Consider the following 16,585-nt stretch of genomic DNA (forward strand, 5'->3'; position numbering starts at 1 on the left):
AAAATACTAGTCAGTAAATTTTGCCGCTTCTAAAGTAACTTCAATAATATTATTAATAGCGAGTTGTAAGTAAATATAAATTACAAAATAAAATAATGTAAAAAGTTTTTAAAGTTGCAGTCACTCATAATAGGTTTATATTATTTACTTACTTACTAGGTTCTTTATTGGTCATATTGAGTTAGTAAATGAAATGAGGTGGGGTACGGCAGGAAATACCCTGGTCAAAATATGGAGCAGCCCGACTGGGGAAGTACCTCGACCTTACAGAAGGTCACAACTGAATAATGCTTTCAAGCAGTGTTGTGTTCCTGTTGGTGAGTAAGGTGACCAGAGCTCCTGGGGGGGGGGGGGGAATTGGGGATAAGGTCGGCAACACAGTGATGCTACTAGTGTTGCAGACGTCTATAAGCTACGGTAATCGCTTACCATCAGGTGAGCCATACGCTTTTTTGCCGATTTAGTTATATATATATATATATATATATATATATATATATATATATATATATAACTAAAACTATAAGGTTAGGTTTCCGCCATATTGAATTCTTCGATCATATGAAACCTTAAAACTTAAAAAATACATTGTTATTAAAGATTTTTTAAAGTATCCACACACCTTTGTAGTTTTATGGTACTTGTAAAGGGTGAAAAGAGGAATGTCGTAGTTAGCGTGTGATTTAAACCATATCTGAAAAGTTGTTCAAAATAATCAAAGGTGATAAGGTTTCATTTGAAATTATTGTTAATTATATATACAATGATCGTTTCTTTAATGTTTTCGTAAGTCCCCTGTAAATTATGTGTTTTTCCGACTACATGAAATATGTTTGTCAAACATACTTTTGACAAATAAAATTGAATGTTAGCATACGTGTTTGTCATACAAAATGTTAGGTCAATCTTCAGTTCCATCATATATCAAGAAAAAGTGTTTGACAAACAAGTTTGACAAATAAAATTGATCATTTATAGGAGTGCTTAATGTTACGACGAAATAATTAATAAAATGAATTTCTTTGTTAGTTATTATTATAACTTATAGTGCTTAGTTATGGGGTCACATGTACCCCATTATTGTTAAACCGCGCTTGTTTTAAATATCCTACCTCCGTTGGAAAACAATAATATATAACAAGACCGACCAAAAATGCTTTACGATACAAATAACATATATATTATTATTGTATAAATATATATTAAAATGAATTTGGGTCATTTTGTCTATAAATGATATAATAATTACAACAAAAATAAAACTAACTTCATTCAAACAGGTTTCAAAAGCATCTTCGAACCGTCATTTTACAAATATAATTTTTAATTATTTTTAAAAGTGAAGCTACCACCGATTAGGAATGTAGATTTTGCAGAGAAGAACCGGCAAAAAAACTCCGCAGTTAATATATATATATATATATATATATATAAATATCTTGTATGAAATACAGCGTCACTAAGTCCACACATCTTTATCATCTAAGTAATCCTGCACCGAATAATAAGCTTTAGCTATGATTTTCTTTTTAATATAGCTGGTCAGTGGATTCTTAGTATAACAATTCCATTAACTGCCTTTGAGTATGGAAACAAATGAAGAATTTATACAAAATAATGATTTTCTTTATTAAGCTGGTTTAATGTTCTGTAATTAAGTTATAAGTGATGCTTGCTATATTAGCAAAGCTTTTGTAATAAAAAAAAATTGCCTATCAATCAGTGACGTAGCGGCTTAACTCGCGCCCAGGGGCACAATACCTTTTTAGCGCACCTTCCCCCCATTCGAAAACCATATAATATTTGCAGAGTTTTGTTTTGCGGACCATTTGGCGCTCCTTGTGAGTAACACCCGGGGCATGATGCCCCCCCTCTCGCCCCTCTTGCTACGCCACTGACATCAATGTTGTATATCGGTTGTTATTACTTTCCCTCTAGTTGAATCACAATACTCAGTAGATGGAATATTTACCTAACTATGACAAAATATAGTACAGTTTTTTCCTGTATGTAATATGAACTCAAATCGTGTCAAGTTTCTCTATCATAACAAGAAATAAACAGAAAATTAAGGTCTTGTAGTATAGATTAATAATTTTTGGGGGTGCGAGGAACAGGAAAAGTTCCTCACCGACCATCGTAAAGGGAGGATACTCCAACCAGGCCGGTGTTGTGACTGGCGGGCTACTGCCCCGACGATTGTCGTCGGGTTCTTGTATATATATTCAAACGCTTTGATAACTTTGATATCGCGATGTAGGATACGTCAGTTTTCTCTAGTTTGTATGTCGCGCGATAGATGGCGCCACAAATTAAAAAAAAATACGGCTTTGATTTCAAAACTCTAATATAACTAAACTATATACGACTAAACCATAGATTATGCTTGGGAGCAATTGCGTGCTGTTTTACAGCCTAAACCTTCAAATCTGAGGTTGTATTGTACAAGAGTTTTTTTAAATAAAAGCTATTAATACACTTTCGTTTTGTCATAGCTGGGTATGTTTTTCATTGCCATTGCATTCCCAACGCGAAGTTATCAATACTGCCAATTTTAAATATGCTTATTGTACGATATAAAATTAAAGATATTTTTATAAAAATTTACCGGTTAAAGATATTCCGAGCTTATCCCTAGGAAATTCGATAAAAATTGCTTTTCGATACGTTTTTCTTATATTCTAGGTAAAGAGATTTTATTTGTTGCAATAATTGTTATTTTTTATGGACAAAATGACCTGATCGATGTTTGTATAGACATAAGTACTTAGACAATTGTAAATAATAGGCTAAGTTGGGTCATTATTTTTGTTGTAAGTTTCATATTGCACAAAACATCGAAAATATAAGTTACTTTATAAATTGTTTAATGCATCTCGGCATATGTTTGTGTGTGAATGTTGTCGGTAAATATAATAAATATAGTTTTAATTTGTGTGTAGGGACAGTCAGGGTCGGATTTGGTTGGGAAAAACCGGGGCGGGTGCCCCAGGTGATAACTTCAGGGGCTAAAATTATTGAGATGAAAAGAAATTATATTTGTGACTTTTTTTGAATATGCTGGTGGATGGATACAAGCAAGAGACATTTAACCACGTGTAGTACATACAATTTCTATGTTACATACAATAATGCAGTCAACCACAAGCTTACTCACAAGATTGACTTACAGCTCAACTTAAAAGTACTTCTATTTGACAGATTTTTTGTTTGTATATAGCCTACTTCAAAGTTTATGTGGTTTGATATTTTGTTTGTATATCGAATTCGTTCTGTATATCTCTAACGATGGAGGGGGAGGGACTATCGAGTTTCTACACCCTCTTAAACAATATTAAATCCAAGTCTGTTGTCAACACGCACACTCAGTAACTGTATCTATATGATGTTACACATAACACAAACATACACACGCAGGTCAAGATGCTTTGAAATCGTCTTACCTTTATTAATTATAGGTTATGTTATTTTATTAAGACTATTTGGCAGTGCTTATGCTTTAACGTTTACCTATCTCAGTCATTGATGATATGTTTATTATCAGAGATAGTCTGGATAAAGTCGCATCAGCGAAGCCTCTTTTTTTGTTTCCAAACTCTAGGTAGATCTTCTCTTCTCTTAAGAGTCTTGTATTCCATTAATCTAACGGTCCTTGCCTCTGAAGGTAGTTTAATTACAACAGATTCACATTCGCCCGAAAGAGGAGTTAAACAGAGTCAAAATTTACGTAATTAGATTGTAATTTGTGGTAAAATCTGGGGCATCGTAAAATACGCCCCTTAAAATACGAGGCCATGTGCCTGCGGGTATCTACATCGCCCCTGCCTAGCTACGACCCTGTTAATTACAACAATGTCTTTATTGTTTCGAAACACTTTCAAAATATCAACGACTATTTTTTATATTATCGTGATGGTTTAAATTATAGCGACATTGACAACTAAATATGAAAATAGACCTTAAATTTATATGGGACCATCATTACGTAAAAAATAAATTATTATTATTTTCTCTCTGATGTCGGTTAAATAACATTCTTACAGATTTCATTTAGAGCTTTGACTGGCCCGCAGGAATTAACACCTATATGTATTATTTCACGTCAACTATTAAACTTCAAATTTTGCATTTACACATTGCAAATATAGTACATCAGACAGATAACATTGATGTTAATTTTTTATCTGACAACTACCGCTATGCATCAGATAGCTTTACCAGTCACTACTACAGTGAACAGACCTTCATATTACAAACAATAGGCCCATTTAGGATATATAGATTTTAATAAACATTAGCTTACCAGCAGAATAAAATATAGATCAATTACTTGCCATATAATAAAATAATTAAAAAAATGTAATTTCTAAACTTAAAAGTGCGTAAATATATATTTTAAATTTTGTATGTACTTAATTTAGAAATGATAATGGAACAGATAAGGGCAGGTAAGGAATTGTTTCTGATCTAGTATCTGTTCTTCGAACTACTTTATGGAGGTACAGCATAGTAACGAATGTCATGGACAAAATCTGGAGCAGTCTCACTGGAGAAGTACTTTTGATGAGTAAGGTAGCCAGAGCTCCTGGGCTGGGCGGGGGTTAGTTTAGGTAACGCGCTTGCAATGCTGCTGGTGTTCATAGGCTATGGTAATAAATAGCTTACTAGATGAACTGTATACTTGTTTTCCACACTGTTGGTGAAAAGAAAACGTGTTTTAGGATAGATATTCAATTACAATTTTTGTACTGTGTGGCTATGGTACTAAAGAATATAGCCACCCCCTCTCTTCCTGTGGGTATCGTAAGAGACGACTAAGGGATAACACAGTTCCGCTACCACCTTGGAACTTAAAAAGCCGAACGGTGGCGGGATAACCATCCAACTACTGGCTTTGAAATACACAGGCCGAAGACGGGCAGCAGTGTCTTCGGTGCGACAAAGCCAGTACTGCGGTCACCAACCCGCCTGCCCAACGTGGTGACTATGGGCAAAACACGTGAGTTCACGTTATTTTTGACGTAAACTTGTGGAGGCCTATGTCCAGCAGTGGACTGTATAGGCTGTAATGACATTTCTACAACACCTGCATGTTACACTATACAATGCCTGCATTTTATTATAGCACTATAATGGTTTATTGAAATAGGGCATAGCGGGGTCTTATTAAAAATTGTGAGTAGCACGACTGGGAAAGTACCTCAACCTTAAAGAAGATTACAGCTAAAAATTACTGCACTTAAGTAGTATTGTGGTCCTTTGGTAAGTATGGAAGTAGAGTTCTTGGGTCGGCAACACGCTTGTAATACTCTTGATGTTGCAGGTGTTTAAAGTTTACGGTTTGCTACCCGAGTGGTATAAAAGATAGTTTTTAAAATACCTCCAGGCCCTTCAATATAGAACCGACCGGTTCGACAACGATCAGCAAGCTGGAGATGTCTGACCTCCAGCTGACGGACAGCGGCCAGTACATGTGCTCCTCGCCGCCCTTCAGTAGCAAGCTGTACATACTGGTGCAGACGAGAGGTAGGCCTGAGATCTGGTATGTATTCAGGGTTTTAGTTGTTGGAGTCCCCTCGGGACAAATATTTGCAATTGCACAAAAATTTGATTCTATTTTGAGTGTATTTTGTGGATTTCGCCATCGTGTCTCAGAGATCACCTAAAGCTGTTGAAAACCAAGCCATGGGGGCTATTATAGTAACTGCCCATCAGTGCTTCCATCCTTGGGGGCTTCGTATGCTTTGCTTCGTTTTTCATTGTTTTAATAACTGTATCTAACGTACCTTTTAAATCGTAGCTCCTAAACACGTATTCGGAATTTATTGAGGCACAGCGGGAAACACCTCGCTTAAAATTTGGGGCAGCCGTACTGGGGAAGTACCTCAAACTTACAGAAATTGAGATAAATAGTACTGCAGGGCTATTCTGTAAATATCCATTTCGATATCGAGCTTCACCTGAGTGGCAGCGCTCACTTCGAAAGCGAACCCACTTGACCTTGGTTTGGAATTCTGTAAATATTCCGTACGCACAAGTGAAGTGAAGTGAGGGTCGAATCGAAGAGCGGCAATCTAGAGCTGTGTTTGTTTTATCGATATTCTTTTCTTATAGCTATTTTAGAATATGTGCATGAAGTCAAGTGTCGAATTGTGATGAATGAAGCGGTAAATCCCCTTACAGAATACCAATTCTGCTCTCGAATAGCGTTGTATTCCTATGGTGAGTGAGGTGGCCCTGAAGAGTTTATGGGGAGTGTCGGGATGTGTCCGCTTTCATCCGCTCCATCAAGCACTTTTGACGCAGTTTTTTTTAAAAAGTAACTGTGGAGTTTCCTGCCGTTTCTTTTCTGCAGAATCTATATTCTGAATCGGTGGTATCTATACTTTTAACGATAATTACAATTTTAATTTGTAAAACGACGAATCAAAATGCCTTGGAAGTATATTTGTATATTAAAAACAGTTAGCGGAAAGACAACAAGACATTAGTCTTTCAACTGTTCGTCCTCCCCTCTACCAACAATGACACGCGTGGTGCGTTACAGGGCCGAAGTACTGCGCTCGTGGAGCGTTCTGGTGTGGAGCGCGTTGCGTGTTGCCGGCCTACGTGTGCGACGGTTGGAACGACTGCGCCGGCGCAGAGGACGAGGCCCCGCCTTTCTGCCCGCCGCGGCCTTGCGCGAGTGAGTACCGTGTATATATCCATCTCAAGCGGAAATCGACCGAAAATCGCCAATGTTTGAGTCACCACTAACTACACCAGAGTGATGTCCTGTCCGGACTCACCTCACACTAACTTGCTGGCTCCTAACGTGTGCGACGGCTGATCTCATGCGTGAAAGCGTAACAAACATACCGACACAGATAGAATAACAGACAGACAAACTTTCACATTCAAAAAGTTTGTATGAATTACCACCTTTTCGAAATGCCTTCCAACTGAGTTTCAAACAATTACCCGTTTGGAGTCGTTTTGGCCAATAATGCAACGTTTTGAACGCCGCCCCGGGCCCCAGGGAGCGACAAGCTGAACTGCTCGTCGGGGCGCTGCATCAGCGAGGCGCAGTGCTGCCGGCCCGGCGCCGCGCTGTGCCGCGAGCCCGGCTGCTGCTCCGAGCACCGCTACTCCACGCTGGCCGGTGAGTGGGGGGGGGGGTGCTGTCCAAGAGGATGCTTTGGTTCTAATAACTGCCGATTTGGCTGGGGAGACGATGGGGGGAAGGGTCTGTCCAGAAGGATAGTGTAGTACTGTGATACCTGCCGCTCTGGCTGGTGAGATGCTGGGGGGAAGGGTTCTGACTAGGAGGATACTCTATAATTATAAAAATAATACATTTTTTTTTTTAAATTTGACACCTAGGTCATATAACATTATTTACATTCACTATTTATTTTTAGCATTATACAATTGGCCTTCGTAGGACTGACATTGAAAACTCAATAGAGATGCAAGAACCCGTAGGGATTTAAAAAGTTATTTAAAATATTGGATCAGACGTCATCAGAGTTATGTGGTTTTTTTTACTTATCCCTCAATAAAAAAACCCATAAATCACGTGTATTTTTAATTTTATTTCAAAGTGTTTGCCTTTATTTGTTATATAAATATGTATTATTGTTATTTCCGCAGGCTATGTGGAAGTGGAGTTCCCCCCATTATTCGAAGACAGACACGCGCCAGATGACTATGGGTTCATCCAATCCACCATATACACTGTTACTGGTAAGTGAGATTCACTCGCTTTTGTCTGTTTTATTTTACTCAATATTGTACTTACAACAGGTCATACGTTTGTCCTTTGGGTCCCCCCACCGTTCCTCGGAGAACACGTGATTGTTGTAACACGTGGTAAGAATCGTTACTCCTGATTGAGAAGTTATTTGGCAATCTGTAGTAGAGAACCATAGTGGATTTTGCAACTGCTGCGCTTCTATAAGGCTAGAGGAACGATTAAAACATACATATAAAAATACATGTCATGCATAAGTCTGTGTTAGTGTTTGAAGATAACTGACATAGACTATTAGTAAGTCGTAGGCATTGAAATTTTTATCTATTATATTCTATTTTGTAATAATAACAATCACAGAGGTTTTTGTTATTTTGGTCCTTCGAGCCAAAATTATGTGATGTAATCTTGTAATGCAAATATAAGCAATTAGTTTTTTAATATTTAAAAAATTATGGTATGTATTATAAATAAATGGTCGTAGCTATCGATCTAACGATTTAACGGCTATAATGAATACCTGAGTATGAATTCTTCTGTAATTTGAAATACATAAGTTCGAAATAGTTTTAGCTCCCTCAGTTAGAGGAGTCCAATTAAAAATTAACAGAATAATAAGTGGTGCGAGTCTCATTCCAGCGTGTGCACTGATCTTCATGATCGCGGTGGTGCTGCTGGTGTCGGCGCTCTGCAAGATGCACATGAAGCGCGCCGCGCTGCGCGGGTACGCCACCGCGCACCGGGACACTGCGCACCACTACGCGGTGAGCGCGCACATCGACACACACACGCGGACACTCACACACACGCTGCCGGGCACGCCACCGCGCACCGGGACACCGCGCACCACTACGCGGTGAGCGCGCACATCGACACACACACCCGGACACTCACACACACGCTGCCGGGCACGCCACCGCGCACCGGGACACCGCGCACCACTACGCGGTGAGCGCGCACATCGACACACACACGCGTACATACTATCACATACACACACACACATGCAAGCACGCACACAATTACTTTTAAATAAATTTTAACACTGTTCTTCAACATATTTCCAGGCTCGCTACCCACCCCGCTACGAAGCAGCAGCGACTAGACTTCTGGATCCCGGAGTGTCCAGTCCTGTTAGAAATGCTCAAATGGCCTCTGTAAGTGCGCCAGCCCGCAGTGGAACAGCGCGAATAAGCTCCGACCCTGTCCTACATGGAGAGAGTGCCCAGCAGTGGAATGTTACAGCCTGTAGCGGTGAATTAATGTATGCTTAATTTTTATTGTACAAAGGTGACAAATAAGTGTACGGACTATTTGATGGTAAGCATCAACATAAAATCAAAATCAAAATCAAAAATAGCTTTATTCAAATAGGCTCTAAGAGCACTTTCGAATCGTCATTTTACAAATCAAAACTTTAAAAATAAATTATTATTTTTGTAAAAGTGAAGCTACCACCGATTCGGAATGTAGATTCTGCAGAGAAGAATCGGCAAGAAGCTCCGCAGTTACTCTTTTGAAAATAATATATAAACTGTGTTTTAGTACAAAATCAGAAACATGTTGCATGAAGTACAGCGTCACTAAGTCCACTCATCTTTATCAACTATGTAATCCCGCACCGAGTAATAAGCTTTATCTATTATTTTTTTTTTAATAAAAACTTTAAATTTATGTTGAGACAATTCCAAAATCGTTTGTGGTATTTTATTATACATGCGAATACCGTGACCCAGAAAGGCGACGTTTACTTTACGCAGTCGGAAACTTGGAGTTACAATTTTGTTATTCCTTCTCGTGTTTACAATGCGATTATTACTATTTATCTCAAAACAATGAATATTCTGGCGGATATACATAATATTGTTATAAATATACTGCGACGCGATCGTTAATATGTCCACCTTTTGGAAAACATCCCGTAGGGAGACTCGAGCTCCAAAATCGTAAATGCCGCGAATAGCCCTTTTTTGCAAGAAAGTAAGTGCGTAGCCTATCAACACCCCTACTGACCCCCCCCAGGAGGACTGGTCACCTTAATCACTACAGGGATACAACACAGCGTGAGAGAAGTGTTATTTAGCTGTGATCTTCTGTAAGCACCTGTGATAAAGTACTTTCTTAGTCGAGCTGCTCCAGATTTTGAGCAGGGTATTTCTTACTATACTCTACTTCAAGTCCTCAGTTTTTTAAGCCTCGGTGGTTGAGCGGGGTATCCATTAACACAGACTACCCAGTGCATCGGCCCTTGCAATGTATAACAATGAACTATTTTGTATTTATTAAGTATATGAATTTTAGTATCAATTTGAAAAGGGCTTCACTATTTTCCAACAGCTAAGTTAACTTTTTCTTTAATCATATATAATTTTACAGAAGAAAAAAAAAAACATGAATACGTTTGAATTCCAGGGTACCTGTAGCCCTACTACTCAGTCACCTCTCGAGGCCTCGGAGGTGTGCAACGGAGGCCTAGGGCTCGCCCGGCTGTCGGCCATATTCTGTTCTAGATATAGACAGGTAAAGTTATTTGTATAAAAGATATCTTATTTCGTGATACGATTTTGGAATAATTTTTTAGCTATGGCTTATCAGAGTGAGTATAAGGATTATAAGGGGTTTAGATGAAATAAAAATACAATAGTACCTATAAATAGATTTTAAAAAAAAATTAAAATAAAATAACGCTACTCTACCTCTTTTCGTTGAGTTTCTTTATTAATGAAGTAAATCTTTATACCTTGAAGATTAAAAATATTGTGTTTTATTCAATAATTAATCTGTGGTAGACCAGACTACCCCGAGCGCGAGCTCCCGTAGTCTGCCGCGGGGTTAAATTCAACCCCAGCATGATATGATAACCGCTACTTAAGACGTGCATTTTTGCTCATAACTCATAGTTTCTACACTTAAAAAAAAAACGCTTATATTATTTTGAAGAGTATGAACTAAGCTTTAATTTAGTGTATACAAGTGTTGTACATGTGCGTATACCAATTATAAAATCGCAGAAGAAGTGGTCTTGGTGCAAAGACATGTCGAAAAAATACTTATCCTGTTTCCCAATAGTACCTATCTAGCTTCAACAGCAAAAGAAATATATTGTGATACGGCTCAAAGTTACATTTTTATACGTGAAAATAGGTGGTCTAGATTGTCGAGTTACGATCGACATTTCAATTACACACTAAAGCAAATACCGTCGGTACGGGGCTTGTACTACATAGTTCATTTATAAAAACTAATCAAAATTAGTATTGTAGATGAACAGCGCAACGATAAAAGTAAAAACAATATTTTTGGGGCAATAATTATCCAAAGGTACTGTGTGGCTACGGTACTAAAGAATATAGCCATAGTGCGACAAAGCCAGCGCTGCGGTCGCCAACCCGCCTGCCCAGCGTGGTGACTATGGGCAACACACATGAGTTCACGTTATTTTTGGCGTCAACTTGTGGAGGCCTATGTCCAGCAGTGGACTGTATAGGCTGTAATGATTGAAGTATATTAATTATCACTTTACAAAATCACATTTTTTTTTTTAAACAAAAGCAATAACAAATTTTTTATTTATTGAAATGTCGTATTCAAAAATATTAATTATCTGTACTCTCGATATTCGTATCTTAATAGTTTTTATGTGTTTAAAACGATAAATTGATATTTGTTTTTTAGTGAAATAAATAGTAAATGGAGAATTTTGTAATTTAAAACTTTTGTGCGCGATAGTATTTTGAGTCGACGTCGAACTGTCCAACCAATAGCACACCGGCAAGCATGCGACACGTAATAAACACTCCCGTCCCGTACCCCATACCACCAAATAGACTGATAAATCGCTTCTGCGCAGCTTCAAGGCCAGCGTTCTTTTTACATGACGCGATCTATAATGTTATATCTTCTACTCTTGCCTGCTTAGCCATTTTGTTGATAATTATTTTCAAGATAATTTTTCTTTGTTGCGCATGCGCCTTGCGTTGCGTTTTTACTTCAATCGTATTATTATTTTTTAATCGTATCTTAATAATCCACATATCACAATGGGTTTTACTTGTTAACCACGCTCAGCTACCATGTTGGAAAAGTTAAATAATTAAAAACTTGTAAACCTTTACAATTCTATATTGATGCACACCATTTTACCATTACATTTTTTATAACACAGAGAGAATAGGTAGGAGGAGGACAATCGAACAAAGACAATTGACAAACCTTGTTTTACTAAAATAGTTACTAGATGGCGCCACAAGTATTCTTATTCTTAATACAACAGTGTCAAAACGAGTTAGTCGTCTGGGGTTGAATTCAAACCCGCGGTAAACTGCGGAAACAAAATTTGTGGTGTGAATTCAACCCCGCGGGAGATTACAGAGTACAAAACTTATGAGATCGTGACATATGCGTAGAAAAATAATCTGGGGTTGTATTTGTACTGTGCAGATCAGTGGCTATTAAATTAAACACGTCCGAAGGCTTGAAAATATACTTTATTACTACTCCAATAAATGGATTACATACTATTATATCGTAGGCACACTACATATTCAAGCCCGCGGTAAACAAGTTATTAATGACGAATATTCTTGTTGTGTGGTCCCATTTCAATTTGAGCGAAATTTAACAAATACGTAATTTTTGAGTTCTGGGTGATAATAATTGGAGTCAGCTTTTCTTGTTTGAGAAAAAATACAATTATATTATCATAATACATTCCAGGTACCGACCCAGTGCTGTGACGTTGAAATGACAGACGTCCGGCCATCATCCCTAACAAGCTCACCCCGGAACCAACCACTCGACTATCGCTCGCCCACAGCCAGCGACCTTTACTTCACAGACGCTGAGTTCAGTGCCCTAAACCTAAACGATAATCCTCAAAGGTCTTCAGATCTATCAGAAATCCAAAGACCGCTAACGTTGCAACTGGGACGTTTCCATCTAAGTATACCTCGCTTTGGAAGAAACAGACCTAGACCGGACACACCAGACGTGGATATTGGAGACCTAGGTCTAGTACGTCTCGCAGACGAGACATATACACTTAACGGTAGAACTATCCGTCTGTTGGGTGCTGATTTTGAAAACTACCCCGCTTTAGACGGTCGTCCTCCGCCCTACACAGAAGCTATACGATACAAATATGGCCCTCCGCCTGAATATCTAAGTCGTGAGGCCATCGATGCCCCGGAAACCTCCCAAGCCGTTCAAACACCGCACACTGCTCAAAATGAAAACGATGCCCGAGCCAATATCGAGCTGCCTCCATGCTATGATGATTTAACCGGAGCCTGTGCCCCTCTCATTACTGAACCCTGTGATACTAACAACAACGGTGAAGACTCCAACAACAACGGTGACGACTCCAACGACAATAACCTCTTCGTTGATGCGGTGACCAGTGTCAGTGTCGTTCCGGAAACCATAAGTTCTGTCATCGATAACTTGCCGGCCATCGATAGTGATGTGAATGCTAATGAAATGTACAACGCGTAAATATATTATATATATCTATGTGTTAAGTGGTTTATATGTTAGAAAGGAATATGCATTATTAAGCATATATTTCTGTTAAGTTTTTTTTGTATATTGCCCTTTAGTGTATGAAATATGAAGTTAACTGATCTGATTTATATGATTATGATATGTAATACTAATATATACATATAAATACAAGGTGCAGGCGTTAAATTAAACCACATACACTACACTCGCTGCGTCGCGCGGTTTCTCCTGCGTTGATCTGATGAAAAAACGAACTAATACATAACATGAGCTAAATGGAACAGGGTTAACAATCGACGACGCGTCAGAGCAACGGTCACATCATTGATTTGTGACTTTTGCAGGTTCGATTCCCACATATGGCATACATTTGTATTGGCCATATTGATGTTTGCGTAGTCTGGGCGTTTGACTCGTGTATTGTGTTTTCTGATTCTGACAGAAGTAAATCACACTAAAAATAAACTTAAACGCCTTCTATCTGACTGATATGTTATATGTTATAAATGGTATGTAGTCTATGTGGTTTAATATGACGCCTCTTGCGTATAAATATGAAATTTTCTAATATTTGTTAAACATTTATATATAATATATTAAATTATTTTATCCGTCTGTAAATGCTTACCCAATGAGTTAAAAATATCAATTTAAGAAAAAAATAAGGCAGTCCTCATAAGCATTACTTTGAAAAAAAAAAATAATTTTAATTATTAATAATAAATGCACAGTAAAGCCCTTTTTCACCGATCGTTTATTCAGCTCATAAGCTACGGATTGAATTTAACAGCAGAAGGAAAAAAACGTCATTAGGACCTCTTTCTTTCTCCTCAATTAGCTACAATTTTTTTAAATTCAAATATGTAAATAGATTTTTCTATTATCAAATAGTTATCTGGCTAGCCCGTTGGCGCGGTTTGTGCATGACCCTGCTTTCTGCTCCGGGGGTTGTGGGTCCGAATCCGATGTCGAGTCTGGGTGTAATATATATGTAGCTATACCAGTCGGCTGTTGCCTATAACACAAGCATTAAGTTGCTTACTTTAGGAACAGGCGACCGTGTGTGTACGTTGTAAATATTCATTTATCTATTATTTTATTATCTGTTGGATAGCATTATCCACAATCGGTGAAATGGACCCTTATAAAAATAAGTGCCTTAATCAACTTATAAAATACTAGTCAGTAAATTTTGCCGCTTCTAAAGTAACTTCAATAATATTATTAATAGCGAGTTGTAAGTAAATATAAATTACAAAATAAAATAATGTAAAAAGTTTTTAAAGTTGCAGTCACTCATAATAGGTTTATATTATTTACTTACTTACTAGGTTCTTTATTGGTCATATTGAGTTAGTAAATGAAATGAGGTGGGGTACGGCAGGAAATACCCTGGTCAAAATATGGAGCAGCCCGACTGGGGAAGTACCTCGACCTTACAGAAGGTCACAACTGAATAATGCTTTCAAGCAGTGTTGTGTTCCTGTTGGTGAGTAAGGTGACCAGAGCTCCTGGGGGGGGGGGGGGAATTGGGGATAAGGTCGGCAACACAGTGATGCTACTAGTGTTGCAGACGTCTATAAGCTACGGTAATCGCTTACCATCAGGTGAGCCATACGCTTTTTTGCCGATTTAGTTATATATATATATATATATATATATATATATATATATATATATATATATAACTAAAACTATAAGGTTAGGTTTCCGCCATATTGAATTCTTCGATCATATGAAACCTTAAAACTTAAAAAATACATTGTTATTAAAGATTTTTTAAAGTATCCACACACCTTTGTAGTTTTATGGTACTTGTAAAGGGTGAAAAGAGGAATGTCGTAGTTAGCGTGTGATTTAAACCATATCTGAAAAGTTGTTCAAAATAATCAAAGGTGATAAGGTTTCATTTGAAATTATTGTTAATTATATATACAATGATCGTTTCTTTAATGTTTTCGTAAGTCCCCTGTAAATTATGTGTTTTTCCGACTACATGAAATATGTTTGTCAAACATACTTTTGACAAATAAAATTGAATGTTAGCATACGTGTTTGTCATACAAAATGTTAGGTCAATCTTCAGTTCCATCATATATCAAGAAAAAGTGTTTGACAAACAAGTTTGACAAATAAAATTGATCATTTATAGGAGTGCTTAATGTTACGACGAAATAATTAATAAAATGAATTTCTTTGTTAGTTATTATTATAACTTATAGTGCTTAGTTATGGGGTCACATGTACCCCATTATTGTTAAACCGCGCTTGTTTTAAATATCCTACCTCCGTTGGAAAACAATAATATATAACAAGACCGACCAAAAATGCTTTACGATACAAATAACATATATATTATTATTGTATAAATATATATTAAAATGAATTTGGGTCATTTTGTCTATAAATGATATAATAATTACAACAAAAATAAAACTAACTTCATTCAAACAGGTTTCAAAAGCATCTTCGAACCGTCATTTTACAAATATAATTTTTAATTATTTTTAAAAGTGAAGCTACCACCGATTAGGAATGTAGATTTTGCAGAGAAGAACCGGCAAAAAAACTCCGCAGTTAATATATATATATATATATATATATATAAATATCTTGTATGAAATACAGCGTCACTAAGTCCACACATCTTTATCATCTAAGTAATCCTGCACCGAATAATAAGCTTTAGCTATGATTTTCTTTTTAATATAGCTGGTCAGTGGATTCTTAGTATAACAATTCCATTAACTGCCTTTGAGTATGGAAACAAATGAAGAATTTATACAAAATAATGATTTTCTTTATTAAGCTGGTTTAATGTTCTGTAATTAAGTTATAAGTGATGCTTGCTATATTAGCAAAGCTTTTGTAATAAAAAAAAATTGCCTATCAATCAGTGACGTAGCGGCTTAACTCGCGCCCAGGGGCACAATACCTTTTTAGCGCACCTTCCCCCCATTCGAAAACCATATAATATTTGCAGAGTTTTGTTTTGCGGACCATTTGGCGCTCCTTGTGAGTAACACCCGGGGCATGATGCCCCCCCTCTCGCCCCTCTTGCTACGCCACTGACATCAATGTTGTATATCGGTTGTTATTACTTTCCCTCTAGTTGAATCACAATACTCAGTAGATGGAATATTTACCTAACTATGACAAAATATAGTACAGTTTTTTCCTGTATGTAATATGAACTCAAATCGTGTCAAGTTTCTCTATCATAACAAGAAATAAACAGAAAATTAAGGTCTTGTAGTATAGATTAATAATTTTTGGGGGTGCGAGGAACAGGAAAAGTTCCTCACCGACCATCGTAAAGGGAGGATACTCCAACCAGGCCGGTGTTGTGAC

General features: G+C 37.3%; 1 protein-coding gene across 1 annotated transcript; it reads left to right on the forward strand.

Annotated features, from left to right (window-relative positions):
• Positions 1 to 3,288: 3,288 nt before the first annotated feature.
• Positions 3,289 to 13,843, forward strand: LOC123668050. Its single transcript, XM_045601843.1, has 9 exons — positions 3,289 to 3,368; positions 5,387 to 5,526; positions 6,548 to 6,685; positions 7,019 to 7,141; positions 7,633 to 7,725; positions 8,372 to 8,496; positions 8,800 to 8,889; positions 10,109 to 10,252; positions 12,449 to 13,843. The coding sequence occupies exons 1-9, from the start codon at positions 3,289 to 3,291 to the stop codon at positions 13,223 to 13,225; spliced, it is 1,710 nt and encodes a 569-aa protein (XP_045457799.1). The 3' UTR covers positions 13,226 to 13,843.
• Positions 13,844 to 16,585: the final 2,742 nt, after the last annotated feature.

Source organism: Melitaea cinxia, chromosome 30 (assembly GCF_905220565.1).
Source record: "Melitaea cinxia chromosome 30, ilMelCinx1.1, whole genome shotgun sequence".
NCBI lineage: Eukaryota > Metazoa > Arthropoda > Insecta > Lepidoptera > Nymphalidae > Melitaea > Melitaea cinxia.